The sequence below is a fragment of the Aotus nancymaae genome, unplaced genomic scaffold (genome assembly GCF_030222135.1).
Source record: "Aotus nancymaae isolate 86718 unplaced genomic scaffold, 86718_ANA_hifiasm-v0.15.2.pri h1tg000083l, whole genome shotgun sequence".
Lineage (NCBI taxonomy): Eukaryota > Metazoa > Chordata > Mammalia > Primates > Aotidae > Aotus > Aotus nancymaae.
Window position 1 is genome coordinate 3,504,222 of NW_026988498.1, and position 16,289 is coordinate 3,520,510.

At 42.9% G+C, this 16,289-nt stretch overlaps 1 protein-coding gene across 7 annotated transcripts in view; it reads right to left on the minus strand.

The window, feature by feature from the left end:
- The window catches only part of SFMBT2 (Scm like with four mbt domains 2), a 288,295-nt gene that overhangs the window by 34,059 nt on the left and 237,947 nt on the right, over positions 1 to 16,289 (minus strand). For all 7 annotated transcript variants that reach the window (XM_064369048.1, XM_021670606.2, XM_064369044.1 and 4 more), the window contains 3 exons: positions 8,001 to 8,114; positions 4,687 to 4,729; positions 2,686 to 2,756 (listed from right to left, as the gene is read on the minus strand). In XM_064369048.1, coding sequence (XP_064225118.1) covers positions 2,686 to 2,756; positions 4,687 to 4,729; positions 8,001 to 8,114 — 228 coding nt within the window. The remainder of the gene's footprint in view (positions 1 to 2,685; positions 2,757 to 4,686; positions 4,730 to 8,000; positions 8,115 to 16,289) is intronic.

A 16,289-nucleotide genomic window follows, 5' to 3' on the forward strand; every position in this document is an offset into this window, starting at 1 on the left:
CTACAAGCAATATATGATATTTTAAAACATATTCCACAAATGATTTCCTGCAAGATTTCATTCGATTGCTTAACAATATGTTTCTGAAATATATCCAAGTTGGTAGATGTGGATCTAAAAAGTTCATTCTTTTTTTTTGTTTTGTTTTTGAGACAGAGTCTCGCTCTGTTGCCAGGCTGGAGTGCAGTGGCGCAGTCTCAGCTCACTGCAACCTCTGGCTCCTGGTTCAAGTGATTCTCCTCTCAGCCTCCCGAGTAGCTGGGACTACAGGTGCATGTCACCAAGTCCAGCTAATTATTTTTTTGTATTTTTAGTACATATGGAGTTTCACCATGTTGGCCAGGAAGATCTCAATCTCTAGATCTTGTGATCAACCCACCTTGACCTCCCAAAGTGCTGGGATTACAGGTGTGAGCCATTGCACCTGGCCCATTCATTTTTTTACTTCTTTATTTGACTCTATTGAATTAATATATCATCATTTAGCTGTCTAGCCTCTTACTGATGGATATTTAGTTGTTTCTACTTTTTCAGGACTGTCAACAGTGCTTCATGAATACAACTGTGAAAATCTTCTGCATGTGGGCCAGAGAGTCTTTCAGGCATGTAACAAGAGTGGATCGGCTAGGCCACAGGTCTGTGTATCTGTATCTTCGGTTTTACTAGACATGGCCAAGCTGTTCTCCACAGTGACTACCCCATTGACATGCTTGTTAGCACCAGGGAAGGGCTCCTGGAGTCCCACATCCACACCAGCACTGGTTACTACTGTGCTCCTCCATTCCGCCAATCTGATGAAGCTGAAGCAGACCTCACTACGGCTTAAGTTTGCATTAACCCATATTCTCCTTTCAACTCAGAAAGGGAACAGGGAAAGCTGCTGATCTTGCTGTCTCAAAATGCCATGGGCAAGCAGAATCATTAAATGATAAGATCTCAATCTAAAATTTATTTTCTGGCCAGGCGTGGTGGCTTGTGCCTCAGGAGGCCAAGGTGGGTGGATCACCGGAGGTCAGGAGTTCAAGATCAGCCTGGCCAACATGGTAAGACTTCATCTCTACTAGAAATACAAAAGTTAGCCAGGCATGGTGGCACGCACCTGTAATCCCAGGTACTTGGGAGGCTGAGGCAGAAGAATCGCTTGAACCTGGGTGGTGGTTACAGTGAGCTGAGATCACGTCAATGCACTCCAGCCTGGGTGAAAAGAGCAACAAATCTCTATCTCAAAAAAAACAGAAACTTGTTTTTCGCTTTGTTTTTGAGACAGGGTCTCACTTTGTTGCCCAGGCTGGAATGTAGTGGTGCAATCTTGGCTCACTGCAACCTCCATCTTGTGGTTTCAAGTGATTCTCCTGCCTCAGCCTCCCGAGTAGCTGGGATTACAGGTGCACACCACCATGCCCAGCTAATTTTTGTATTTTTAGTAGAGACAAGGTCTCACCATGTTGGCCAGGCTGGGCTCGGACTCCTGAGCTCAAGCAATCTGCCTGCTTTAGCCTTCCAAAGTGCTGGAATTACAGGCGTGAGCCACCATCCTGGGCCTGAAGCTTCTTAATATCTATAAATGTAGAATGAGGTTTCACTTCTGACTAAGGGACTCACCACCCCCACCCTGACTCTACCCAAGCTCCAAGCTAAGCAACACCCACAGCGGAACTTCTGCAAAACCACCGCTGTCCATTTGGGATGGTAATTTAACAGTCTAGGTAGGCTTGTTCTCATAAAGACTTCAACTAAGAACCAGTAGAGGTAAGAGGCAGAAATGTTATTCTTCTGGATAGAAAAGAAGTAAAATTACAATTATAGACTATGAAAGGGTAGCTGGCATGGTTCTTTTAAAATCATTCTAAAGTTTGAATTATATACAACAAGCAAAATAATGCAGTCCAGGGCTTCATTATTTACATGGAAATTTTTGGTAGGATTACTTTGCCTTTAGATTACCAGACCTGTAGAAAAACAAAATTTTAGTTAAATCTACTCATCGAACTGCTCTTTACTACCAAGATAATCTACTAGTAGGATTCGTCCAAGACATGTTGGTTTTAATCCCGGAATTCAGAGCAAGTTTCATTTTGGCTTAGAGAATAGACTTTTTAATCAAGTATGACAATGTACAAACATGTCTATTACCAGACTTGATGGCCAGAGGGTAGTTCACAAATGTATTTTCAAAGGTTATTGTAAGATATAAGACTTTACACATTAAAAAACATATACTGTTCACAATCAGCTCTTCAAACAGAGGGTTTTAAGGAACAATTCAAAAGCCAGGGGTAACTTAAATTCTAATAGCAAGTGTAAAAATGCAAATGGAACCATAATAAAATATTAAAAAAAAAAAAAACCAAACGCCCAATGAGATGATACACTCAACTCTTTCCTTTCCCCCATGACACACAGCCCTTATTTGGCTCCTAATTTGCAAGTCACATATAAACCCTTCTCCTGTAGACTAGAACTGTCTAGAGCTACTGGCCAAGAAGCAGAAAAGAAATGCCACAGAGAATTTAGCTCAGAAATTTTTCTTTTTAAAAAGTAAGTATCTGCTCATGAGCAGCAATGGAGAAAAACAGAATAGGCTCAATGTGGAGATATATTCATATCAACCTAGGAACACACATATGTCTCTGCTCCTGGCTGCAAAGTGGGAAGGCACAGAGGCCCCTCAATGGGACTGATTACCTGTGCTGTCCAGGTGAGGAAATAAACAAAGGTCATGAGGTATTTTCTTAACAGGCACTGCAGCCGGCGATCTGTCAACAGAGAAAACAAAACTATCACTATCAGGGACCATGAGCTTTGGAAGGAACGACTACATTCCAGAGTCTTATCACAATTTAAAATGACTCTTCTAGAAATCTTAGATAAGAAGACCAGAAAATAGAATGGATATATGGGAGCAGTCCCAGTAAGACCAGGTGAAAACAGCATTGCAGAAAACTTGTTCTCCAAGTCTTTGGCTGACCCTAAAAAGCCCATGAGACATCTGCCCCCAAGCGGCTGATCAATGAGTTTCTCCCAGGGTGCTTCTGGCCTTATCTCTTGCTATGGAATTGTAATACTGTCTTCCACTATACTTTAGACATGAAGACACATTATGTTACATTTAATTAAAGTCAGACTTTTCTACTTCCATATCTAATTGAAAACCACTTTCCTTGAACCTTTGATTTCTGACCTCGGGGCACGTTTGAGTCATGGCCACACTAAATATAAGACCTTAAAAGAAAATCTATAAACTGGCGAATTTTAAAATGTGAAGTAGGCTTATTCCAGGACAGAGCTCTGTTATAGTTCAGTAAAAATGCTGCTGAATCAGTATGTGTTTTAAAATGTAGCCTTAGGGGAAAAGAAGTGAACTAGGTTTCACAGGGGTGTCTAGGTTGGTGGCATAGAAACTACATGGATGAAAAGCTCCTTCAGCTCAAAGTCAACCTTTACAAGAGATCTTAGCAAGGTCATCTCTGGAGTGGTTCTCCAAGACGCATCCCCCAAACCCACAGCAATGGCATCACCTGTAAACTCATCAGAAATTCAGATTCTCGGGCCCCATCTTAGACAATTCTGAATCAGAGATGTTGAGAATGGGGCCCAGCAATCTGTGTGCTCCAAGCTCCCTCAGTGACTGACGCATCTGGTGAGAACGGTTAACCCATGGGCTGCACAGTCAGGAGTGATGGATTCAAGTTTGGATTTAGTCACAGGGGTGTCATGAAATCTCTCTACTTCAACATCAGGCGGATAACATGGAGCCTGGTTATGAGCTGCATACACTGCATTTAGAAGCAAACCCACAAAAACACCTACAGAACTGTTATTCAAATAGTGCAGTTACAGTTCAATTTCGTTTTACTTAAACTCAACTACTGCACATGAAAAATGCTGTTTCCAGTTGTCTTTCCATCAATATATTTTTACTTACTTAAGAATCACTTGGCATGGAATGTACATTTTAGCGTATTTTAAATATTTTTCAATATCTAGAAATGTTACTAGCAAGTCGCAACTTTTCAAAAACACACTGCCTTCCTGGACACACTTTGCTAACACCCTCTTTCCTCGTAAAATCACAAATGCAATGAGGGATGGGGTACAACCTGGATTTGCTCAGCCTACAACTTAAGGCCTAGAGTCTTTTCAAATGGAATCTAATTTAATCTTCATAAGAACTCCCCAGTTATATTTTATAAACCAGGGCACTGAGAGGCAGAGAACTAAAGTTACTTGCTCAAGTTCACTCAGCAGAGCTGGGGTTGGACTGAAGTTTTTTGCCTCCCAGGCCCAGCCATTCCAGGAGAGGTGAGTAAGAAGCAGCTTTCCAAGTGCGGTGGGTGGTTGCGAGTCGAAACTGCACCTGCCACGTGGGGCCCCTGTGGACACTGAGAATTGCAGGCACAGACAGCCATTACTGTGTGTGTAGGTATGGGCTGCTCCCCAGGTATGCCGCGGTGGAATAAAAAGCGAGCCACAGGAATCTGGACTGTGAGTGCCTTGGGGAGCAGGCACTGTGTCTTGCACATAACAGGTACACAGCAAATGACAGCCACTATGTTTTACTGCTACCTCTACTAGTGTGCTATTTGCTAGCTAACTCCAATAAAAACAGCCATGTGTCCCATCCTCCATAAAGACACTACAGTTTATCAGTATACAGTACAGTCTGGCGGGGAAAAAAACACATACTGTTTCTCTGGTTGCACAACTGCAATCTTTCTCTTCTTTTGTGCTGTAAAAAAGGCAAATGGGAAAAAAGAAAATCAGCTTTGTTAGTGGAGCAAGTCCATTTTTAAAAACAGGTTATAAAATAAAAAGGTGCCCATTTTAAAGCAGTAACTTAAATGCTGAAATGTTACGTCACTCCTGCCACAATTCCCTATCTGCTTCTTCTAGCACAGGATAGACGTTAACTCACCAGATGTGAGATCTTAGTAGAAATTAGCTCATTTAATCTTATCATGACACTAGCTACTTTATTTTTAAATGTGCACTTAAGAAAGCAAAAGAGCACACCTGCTGTACCTCACTCACATAAGCACGTTCAGATCAACTGTTGCAAGCAGTTATCCGGAATGATTTTTTTCCCAAGAAGAGTTGCGATGAGGCAAATCATGTTACTATCACAACACACTCCCAAAGTGCTGTCAGACGTATGCACTTAAACTAAAACATGTTATTCACAAAAGGAGAATCAGTAGCTCACAAATATGTCTGGTCAAATATTGACATAAATGAGCGAATAGTGATTTCTGTGGATAAGAACATTTCCAGTTTATATTTATATCTGATTCAGATCACCTTAACAAAAATAGACGAAAGCTTTTGGCATCTACTAACTTTGGCTCGGATTATCCTACATCTTCCAACATAAGCATAAATTAATTCCAACAAAACTTCTAAAGCTGTTAGAGTCTGGCAGGTTTGGAGATGGAGTTTGCCTCTTTAAAGCAAAATGTATGTGCAAGGAATGCAAGCAAAAAATAAATAAGAAAAATATTCCATAAAATCTCGCCTACTCTTGACTATCTGATATTCAATTCCAGTTATTACTACAAAAAGGTCCACACTTAGGACCTCTCAGGTACCAAGTGAGTTTGGAATACCTGTCTCCTTTGGTCTTTGTTAATGGGCTGGGGATGCCTGACCCCCTGGGAAATAGCCAAGCACAACAGACCCGGATCCCAAATCCTAAAGAACCAGGAAACTTTATGGTGTTCACCTTAACCTGTACGTGACTGTGCTCCAGAAAAATGCAAAGCACTCGCAGCCTCCCATATCCATGTGGAGTGGGGAGGAAGAGGATTCAGGACAGCAGGTTCTCCTTGAGGGACAACAAGGACAAAGGGGATTTGCGCTCCAATCGCAGGACAAAACTCAGGGAGAACCTATTGGCCATGCTGGCTGGGCAAGGTCAGAATCTGAACCACTTCTTTTTTTAGACAGAGTGGAGTATGGGTCTGTTGCCCAGGCTGGAGTGCAGTGGTGCAATCTCAGTTCACTGCAACCTCCGCCTCCCGGGTTCAAGCAATTCTTGTGCTTCGGCCTTCCAAGTAGCTGGAATTACAGACATCCACCACCAGGCCTGGTTGATTTTTTATATTTTTAGTAGAGATGGGGTTGCGCCATGTTGGCCGGGCTGGTTTTGAACTCCTGACCTCAGGTGATCCACCCACCTTGGCCTCCCAAAGTGCTGGGATTACAGGCGTGAGCCACCACACCTGGCAAGAATCTGCATCATTTTAAGTGACAGGGGAAAATAATGTCCCTGAGATTAAAATGATGATTATATGATCAATATTTTAGAATATTTTTAAATAAGGGGAAACTATTACTCTAAACTGGATCAGACACTGAGTAGGATGGTTTAGGAAAACGAGAATCCTGTAGCATCCAGGTCTGTGTCTAACATGAACTACCTACTTGTTTCACAGACATAATGCCCTCTGGTGCTCTTAATAATGCTAGCTAGAGGAGCCCTGAAACTCTGTTGTCATCAAGGAACTTCAAGTCAACTATGCAATGGAACTGGGGTGTTTCCAGCAATGCTGTGAGAGTCTACAGAAGTGACCACAAAACAGGCTGTCAGGAAGGAGGAAAGCTGGTGCCTAAATTCCATAAAGAAAATGATAGAGATAGAATCTCTTTAACAGTTGAAACCTATTATCTTTAAGGACTCATCATTTTAAATAACACTTCTGATACACATTAGGATAGAATAATAAATGCAATGATTTACTAGGTTAGAAGATTATTAAATGGTACCATTTTGTGATAATGACCTATAGTAATATATGTTAAAACACACTGTTGGCGGGGCTTGGTGGCTCACGCCTGTAATCCCAGCACTTTGGGAGGCCGAGGCAGGTGGATCACTTGAGGTCAGGAGCTTGAGACCAGCCTGACCAACATGGGGAAACCTCGTCTCTACTAAAAATATAAAATTATCCTGGCATGGTGGTGGGGCCTGTAATCTCAGCTACTTGGGAGGCTGAGGCAGGAGAATCGCTTGAACCTGGGAGGTGGAGGTTGCAGTGGGCCAAGATTACGCCATTGCACTCCAGGCTGGCAATAACAGTGAAATTCCATCCCAAAAACAAAACAAATGAACAAAAAAACCACTGTTGCCTGTATTTAAATGTGCATGTGTGTGTGTGCACATGTGTATGAATGGGTGTGTACTGCTGGGTTGTTTAACTGTTAATATTGGTTTTATTTGGTATTTCTGTAACCAAAGGGATGTGTGTAATACACTTTATTAAGTACAGTTGAAATAACAGTGATTAGTTAGTGCTAAGAGTAGGTTAGGTGTTTGTTTTATTTATTTTTTGAGATAGAGTCTCATTCTGTCACCTAGGCTGGAGTACACTGGTGCTTGGTTGCAATCTTGGCTCACTGCACCATCGACCTCCTAGGCTCAAGCAATCCTCCCACCTTAGCCTCCAGAGTGGCCAGAGACATGTGCCACCCTACTCGACTAATCTACTTCTATATGTACTTCTTTTTTTATGTGTAGATGGTGTCCCACTATGCTGCCCAGGCTGGCCTCAAAATCATGGGATCAAGCATCCTCCTGCCTTGGCCTCCCAAAGTACTAAGATTACAGGAATAAGGCACTGTGCTACATGGTATTCTGTCGGTGGAAGCTACATGAGAAAAATCAGATCTTTCAAAGAAATGATAATACAATAATATAGTATGTAACAGTTTTTTTCACATCAAAACAATGAACTGTATAAAAAACTGAGTGACGATTTCAGATATTTTTTCCTCTGCCTCTCTGTGACCTTCAACTGTCCCTCAGTTAGTCTGTCAACCTGTGACATCATCTCATGCAGACACTTAAAGATTAAGTGAGATGACAAAAACATGGGTTCTCAGTGGAAAATCAAAAATCTTATTTGTGCTTTAGAACTTGGTTATAATTTCTTTACGAAGCTGCCGATTGATTCACGAAGATCACCGATGTTATCCACCACCCTCCTCAACCGGGAACCACTTACAGACTGTTTTGTGTGGTGTAGTCAAAGGATAAGAATTGGCTTCACACCAGCCCACGGGGAAGATGTCCATGGATTCCACATCAACAATAACCTCTGGAACAGGAGTCTGCAGTCCTGCATGGGAAGAAGTTGAGACAAGAGGTACAAACAGATCTTACCAACAAAGACACAGAAGAACAACAATAAGAGAGCATCCCTAAGATTGAGAAAAACATTCCTTTACATGTTAAAAAACAAAATAGCAGCTGAATGGAAGATATGACTTCAAAAGAGTCTTTAGTCTTATCACAGATACAAATGCTTGAGATAGAACAGGGCAGGAATCAAAGGGGTTCAAATAAAGTGAGGGTTTGGAAAAATAGAGATACTTCACCCTAGAAATAAAAGAGGAAGGCAGCAAATCACACACACATGTGTGTACCTATACAACAATCTTGCATGTTCTTCACATGTACCCAAAACCTAAAATGCAATAAAAAAACATTAAAAAAGTAAAAAAATAAAAGAGGAAGAAGGGCTGTAGGGAAAGATTAGCATCAGAGCAGGATTTGCTGAGAGAACGAGCACCTCCCTTTCCTAAGAACAGCTCTAAGGTTAAGGGAATGTGTTGGAGCTTGGGGTGGGACTGCAGGGCCCACATCTAAGCCTTCATGATGTGCTTCACCCAACACCAAGCAAAGACAACCTTCAATGAAAGAAAGCCAAGCATCACAGCTAAACGGAACCAGTAAAACTCAGAAACAAGGTTTATGGGCAGTGTACATGGACAAGGCCCTTTCTCTAGGAAACTTGTCAATGTACCAGTTTGGAGTCACTTTGTTTTGGACTCAGTTTGTGGCCTGTAGACTTTGGCCATGGCATGGAAAAGTCATTTACGTAGCAATGTCTAAGAAGCTCCCATTAAAAAGTGGGATCTGATGACTATCACATCCTGTTTCATCATTACAGTCATGCCTTGTGAGGACCTGGCTTCACAGCCAAGAAACTCTGAAAAAGACAAGGAGTCTGGATTGAACAGCAGCATAAGTTTCAAGGAGCTCTGGCTATGGAGAGAATCAATTTTGAACTAGTTAAAAGAACAAAATTCCACACCAAATCACTAGTTAAGAAAAAAAACACTTTGAACCAGGAATCAAGAGGTAAGAGCTCCATTAACCATGGTGACCCATGGACTCTGACCCCTTAATCCAGTCTGCTTTGGTTTCCTCATTGAGAACCAAGATGAAAAAAACACAGTGGCCGGGCGTGGTGGCTCATGACTGTAATCCCAGTACTTTGGGAGGCCAAGGCAAGCAAATTGCTTGAGTCCAGGAGTTCAAGATCAGCCTGGGTAACATGGCAAGACCTCATCTCTACAAAAAAATACAAAATTAGCCTGGTGTGGTGGCAGGCACCAGCACTCAGGAGGCTGAGGCAGGAGTATTGCTTGAGTCCAGGAGTTTGAGACCAGTCTGGCCAACATAAAGAAACCTTATCTCTATAAAAAATACAAAATTAGCCTGGCATGGTAGCAGGTGCCTGTAGTCCCAGCTACTTAGGAGGCTGACGTGGGAGGATCGCTCAAGTCTGGGAGGTCAAGGTTACAGAGAGCATTGATTGCACCATTGCACTCCAACCTAAGTGACAGAGCAAGATGAAGGAAGGAAGGAGGGAGGTAGGGAGGGAGGGAATAACATAGTAAGCCCCATCCATGTCATCTCACCACATCTGAAGAATTTTGAATCACATCCTCCCTCCCCACCAAAACTGTAACTTCATGAAGCTAAATACCAACAACCAAACACAAAACGGTCCTAAATCTGATGCGAGCTCCAATGGCTCTGACTTTGTATCATCAAGTAGACATGGTGAAGATGGAGTATGTTAGTTGTTAAACGTGGGCTCCCAATTTAGAGTTAAGCCAACATATTGGTGCATATCAGGTGCCCTGAACACGGACAGCGGGTGCTTATACATACATATTATCATCACCATTCATCATTTGGAAATTGATTGGTTCTCAAAGAAATCAGTTACCACGATTGTCAGTCTTAACTTTTTAAATGTTTGATTCTCCTATAATTTAAAGGATATAGAAGATAAAGGAATGCTAGGAGGTTCATAGGGCTTATTTTTGAACAAGGGTGAATAAATAGACATTGTTTCCGTCTAATGTTGTAAGACTTGACCGATATTTAACCTAATGCTAAAGGAATCAAACAAGAAAGAATATGCTCAAAACAGACAAAAGGTAAAGAAACTCTCCCCAGAGGCATCAAATGTGGAAGTCCCTCTGCCTGTCCTGAAGGGTGTGGGACTGATTCTTCAGAGTCCAACAAAGCGGGTCCCCAGGCAGGTTCCTGTTACACATGCTCATTACCTACTCTGCAGACCCAAAGAGCATTTGTTTCTTAGTTACTCAACAATCTTGCTAACAGGTTAGATTCATTTACAAATATATTTATATTTCCAGATTTAAGTTTAGCTACAAATAATATTTTCAAGGTCATTAAAAGCAGTACTTCAAAAGGAAGCATAAAAGTAACTTTACGGCTATTCCTTCCTAAATTACGACTTTCATCTTCTAATGTTCTGCTAGTTCAAACATCACATCGTGTTAAGGCTTAATATATACACTTCAGTACAATGTATACATTAATATATTGCTAGGGCCGTCTTTACCATACTTTATAATCCTTTGATCATGTTTCTCATCCAATTAAACAAGAATTTATGAGGTCAGATGTGTCGGCTACGTTTCCCTCAAGAAAGTTACAGTTCTGTCTCCTCCTACCCCAAATATATCCCATTATGGCATCTATTAAATGAGAACTGATGAAAAGGTCAGTTGTTTATCACCCGGGGTAAGTGTTCCTAACCCTGAACAAATCTCATTCTAAATAATAGGTACCAAGTCTTCATTTCCCTTTACCAAGCTTATGAATCTCCATTCATCTGGCTGGACTCAGACAACCATCTTTTAAAACAAACTAATTTTCCAAGATAGGAGATCCAATAGCATGCAAAATAATCCATTAAAAGAATGTGTCCAGTAATCCTCCTTATTTGAGGACTGCCAGAAGTACATACGCAAAGCTGAATGTTCCGCTGAAGACCTCTGCAACGTCCTTTACCATTTTATAGAAAAATCCCCAACAAACAATACAGGACCATGCTCAATCTCTTGACTTTGTCTAAGCTGCATCTGGTCAGTATGAATTCTACTTGTTTATTTTTATCCATGGCCTTCATCTCAGAAACCATGAGGAAGCTTAAATCCCCATCGACGGGAAAGCACTTAGGCAAATCTGGGTGCATCCATATGAAGAAATATTCTGCAGTTATAAAAAAGAATCAGACACCTCTTCATATATTTATATGTACAGATCTCCAAGATGCACTGCTGAGTGAAAAAGGCAGGGCGCAGAACACTGTGCATACATAGTACGCTACCATCTGTGTAAAAAGGGGAAATAACATACATTCATATGTGCATAACATAAATCCGGAAGGAAATGCAAAATACTAACACAGTGAGTGTCCACGGGGAAAGGAACCAGGTGGCTGGGGGCTGGGGGCACAGGAGTGGAGGGAGAATCTAATGCAAGATAAACCTTTAGGATTTTTTAACCTTTGTGAATGAGTTACCTGTTTTACAACCAAGGCCTCCACAATCACCACCATTATAAAACATAACCAAAGATACCCAGAGAAGAAAGTTAAGATTCTCATATATAAACATGGTATTGCCACAGAGGATGGATTAATGAGGGGCTAATTACCATAAAGGAAAATAAAACTAAACAGCAGTCAACATTTCACTTCTAAGAGAACAAAGAGTTTCTGTACTCACAATCTAAATTGACAAGAACACAGATTTCTGAGAATCCATTTGGAACCTTAAAATAGTTCTGCAGTTTGCTACCCTCCTTGTCCCCGGTTCAGCAGAACGCAGAGGTCTACCTGCCGCTCTGAAGGCAAAGACCACACCATAGCGCCACCCAGCCGATGGCACAGGAGACTGTAATCAAGAGGGTCCCCTATGCCATCCAGAGCCCCAGGATGAAAAGGGGAGATGCTTACGGCTCGGGAGGACACCTGAATGTCTTCTTAGGAAAATAATTCTATCAAACTCCTAAAATTATGTAATTACTTCACTCCCAGCGAGTCACGGGAGAGAGCATGAGCATGCGTGAGCTCGGGGTGAGAGACGTCACAGGGCAGCAGAGGCAAGAGGGACCCGGGGCGAGGAGGCAAATGCGCTCCACCTGCTTCGGGAAGAGAATCCGAGTGACTGCTTCCTCTCAGTTAAAGGTTGGAAGAAAAAGAAGGAAAAGAAGTATTTAAGGGAATACATTAACCTTGCCTAATAAATGTCCCCACTGAAAGTTAACGGGTACAGTAAATGCTGACAGCCTCGATGTGAGCATCTCTCGGTGTGAGATGAACAGGCAAAACACCAGCAGAATGAAAAGCCTGTATGAGCGCCCATAAGCGAGACCTGAACGCTGGAAGCCTCACCCGCCCGCCAGGCCCGTTCCCTTTGCAGATGTCCATCAAGAAGGCCGGCGGGCAGAGCATCCCTGGGTCAGCTCTGGCCTAGGAAAAAAAGAAAAACGGCGGGCAAGGCTGTTGTGGGCAGGATCAAGGTATCATGGGAAACAGGCTAAAGGAAATGACAGAAATGGGATTAAACATGTATGTGGGGAGGTGGAGGGGGTGGAGAGAGAGAGGAGAGACCCGCACAATAGCAAACACAGAGCTTACTCCATTCCAAGTGTTCGATCCTCACAACAACCCTAAGAGATAGGGACTGTGTCCCCATTTCAGAGATCAGTAAACGGAGGCACAGGAAGAGATCAAGTGGCCAGTAAGAGGCGGCTGCAGGATTTAAACCTGGGCAGTCCAGCTCCAGAGCCTTAGAAAGCACTGGGGTGGGCAGCTATCTTTTTCCTTCTTGTTCTTATTTCTGGGTCGGGGGTGTGTCTAGCATTCGTCTCTCCCTCCTGTTAGGACCCCATACTGTTTTTGCAGAATTCCATGTAGTAGCTAATATCATGTAGTAGCTCTTGCTTGCCGCTACGGGGGGGAGCGGGGGGGCCGGGGACCGACCCCTTCAGTGAGAACGTGCTCACCAGGAAATCACATGCATCACAATGGCAACCGGAAAACCGAACTTTGCTGTGGTTCCTGCTGCAGAGTCTTCTGGAGAGACGATTCCCTGGACTCTGGTCAACGGTCTTCCAAAATCATTCCCAATGGACTTATGACAGCCAGAAACAGTCCTGCTGCTGGGCACCAAAACCTAAGAGAGCACCAGCCTTCAGACCAAACAAAATACTGCTCCTGAATTCCCATCTGCTGAAGCAGCTTCTCCCACTAAGGTTTCATGCAGGCCATACTTCTTGTTTTTAAAGATTTTAAAACCACCCATCCTGGCTTGAAATCTAATTATTTTCACGTTTACATCTTCCCTTGTTTCAATTTTGCAAGTATCTGCAAAATGCATATTAACTATCTGAACTTTTCACCGGTTCCGGAAAAGCTTAAGTGTCTGTGTTCCATATCTGGTCTCCCAAACATATGAGGTGGGCTCAGATGGGTTTCTCTGAGCCACACCATGCCTTGCCCATTGACCTACTGGAGTGGTTTACAAACTCTAGGCTGCATAAGAAACATTTGGGGAGGGAGACTTTACAAATGTGCATTCTAATAGGACACCGTTGACTTGGAGGTGGAGGGCAGTTTGCTAGAACTCAGTCAACCATGGAAACAAACCAGTCAAGGAGTTTCTGAATTTTAGCTTCCAGTATAAAATATCTCACTGTCCCCAAATTCGGGTGGCCAAACAGTAGTTGTTGAGGGACTGCTGTATCTTAAATCACTATGTTGTTCAGGAATACTCATTTTATTTCTTCCTCATAGCTATTCAGCAAACACTGAGCGAGCAAAGGTCACATGACCTCCTGTAAAAACATTGTGCTCTGTCAGATGCACGGAGACGAGCAGAGCCCTGTGGAACAGTGTCCAGCACCAATCGGGAGGTGTGCAGACATGAGTGCTCCTTTCAGCTGGAGCACAGGCTCCTGTAGGTGGCAAATCTGAAAAGAAAAGTGCTGCCTAATAATAACATCAGGGATCTACATTTACTGAGCAATGACTACTATATGCCGACCACGGCTCTCGCACTCTATCAGTGTTCATCCACTCGCCACCGTCCCGCAAGACAGATTCTATCACTAGCTGTTTTATACAGCTGCACAAATAAGCAAAGAGATTTTACATTCAGAAAGTGCCAAGATCACATATTCAGGAAGCATATGTTTCTACAGGGGTTGGGTTGCTGAATGTCATGTCATGGAATTTAGTCTTTACTTGATAGCAAAGACCTGGAACCAACCCAAATGCCCATCAATGATAGACTGGATGAAGAAAATGTGGCATATATACACCATGGGATACTATGCAGTCATAAAAAAGAACGAGTTCATGTCCTTTGCAGGGACATGGATGAAGTTAGAAACCATCGGCCTCAGCAAACTAACACAGGAACAGAAAAACCAAACACTGCATGTTCTCAACTCATAAGTGGGAGCTGAACAATGAGAACAAAAGAATACAGAGAGGGGAACATCACACACTGAGGCCTGTCGGCGGGTGGGGGGCAAAGGGAGGGAGAGCATTAGGACGAATACCTAGTACATGTGGGGCTTAAAACCTATTTGATGGGTTGACAGGTGGAGCAAATCACCATGGCACATGTATATCTATGTAACAGACCACACGTTTTGCATATGTGTCCCAGAATTTACAGTAAAATAAAAAAAATAAAATAAAGAAACACAGACCTACTGTGTATTCGGAAGAAGGCAATGCCTGCATTTTATAGAAATTACCTCAAAGTCCCATGAAAAGGCAGAGAAAACATCACAAGTAAAAAGAAAGAAACAACCAATCAAAGCAGGAGATGGAGGACATATACGCGATCTTTCTTAACAAGAGGTTAAGAAAACGTCCAGCATCTTCCGGTAGTCACTCCCATGAACACAGGCCACTGCAGCAGGTGAGGAGAGGGCAGTGGCCCTGCCAGGTTGGGGAACTGCCCCTGCGGGTTGCTGTGCTGTGTTCCCACCTTGGAGGCTGAGTACAACTGATGCAAGTGGAGAAGGAAAGGTCAGCACAACAGGGTGAGTTCAGACGTCCATTCCACCTCTGCCAACAGGCTGAGACCAAGTCAGATAAAGGGGAAGAGGCCACCAGACAATTCCAGAATGATACATTTCTTAAGATGGGCAAAGGAGAGATTAGACTTATTCCTGAGCTATCACTGCTTCTTGTGTTTAAATTCCTATGAGGAAGTTCTACAGACTCATGGGATCCCCACATTGCTCTCCAAACGCACTTGCAGAAATCAGAAACTACACATGTGCCGGACCTACCCTGCATGTAAGTGCTGCGCTTGTCAGTGAAGAACGTGAAGCTCATGGTACAAGGAGGCAACTCCTGAACTCCAAAAACTTACTGTCCAAAGCTGTACCCAGCACGCATTCCTAGCTTGATATGTGTACGGTGTGTTTTGCCATTATTTATTTTTTCCACCCATTCAAGTCACAAAAACAGAAAATGCAGATTCCCTGACTGTTTTAATTTGTAACAGGGCTCCCCATTTCAAAACTTGGTTTTATTATTCACATTTTAAAGCTCTCTTCAACAATTTCTGCAGTGTTAACAGAAAGAACTAAATGACTCAGAAGTAAGGAAGCCTGCTTGTCTTCCTAACTCTTGTGACAAGAAAGACTTTCTGCCTGAACTAAAAAGCTAAAATATCCAGCATTGGGGAAGAGAGAGCTGATCACATTCCTTCAACAGGAGGAAAAGTGTACGAATCAAGACAAGGACAAAAATAGAACAGGCTTGGCATGGTGGCTCACACCTGCGATCCCAGCACTTTGGGAGGCCAAGGGAGAGGGATCACTTGAGCCCAGGAGTTTGAGACCACCCTGGGCAACATAGTGGGACCCCCAGCTCTACTAAAAATACAAAAGAAATTAGCCACGTGTGGTGGCACATGCCTGTAGTCCCAGCTACTCAGGAGCTTGAGGTGGAAGGATTGCTTGAGCCCGAGAGTTTGAGGCTACAGTGAGCTGTGATCGCCCCAGTCTGGGCAACAGAGCAAGACCCTATCTCAAAACAAAACAAAAACATAAAGAATATTTTCCAAATGTTTCCCATGGTCTTGAACCTGTTTTAGGTGATCTTCATGGATTAATTAATGTTGCAGTCATCTCCTGAGGCAGGTGCTGTGTTATC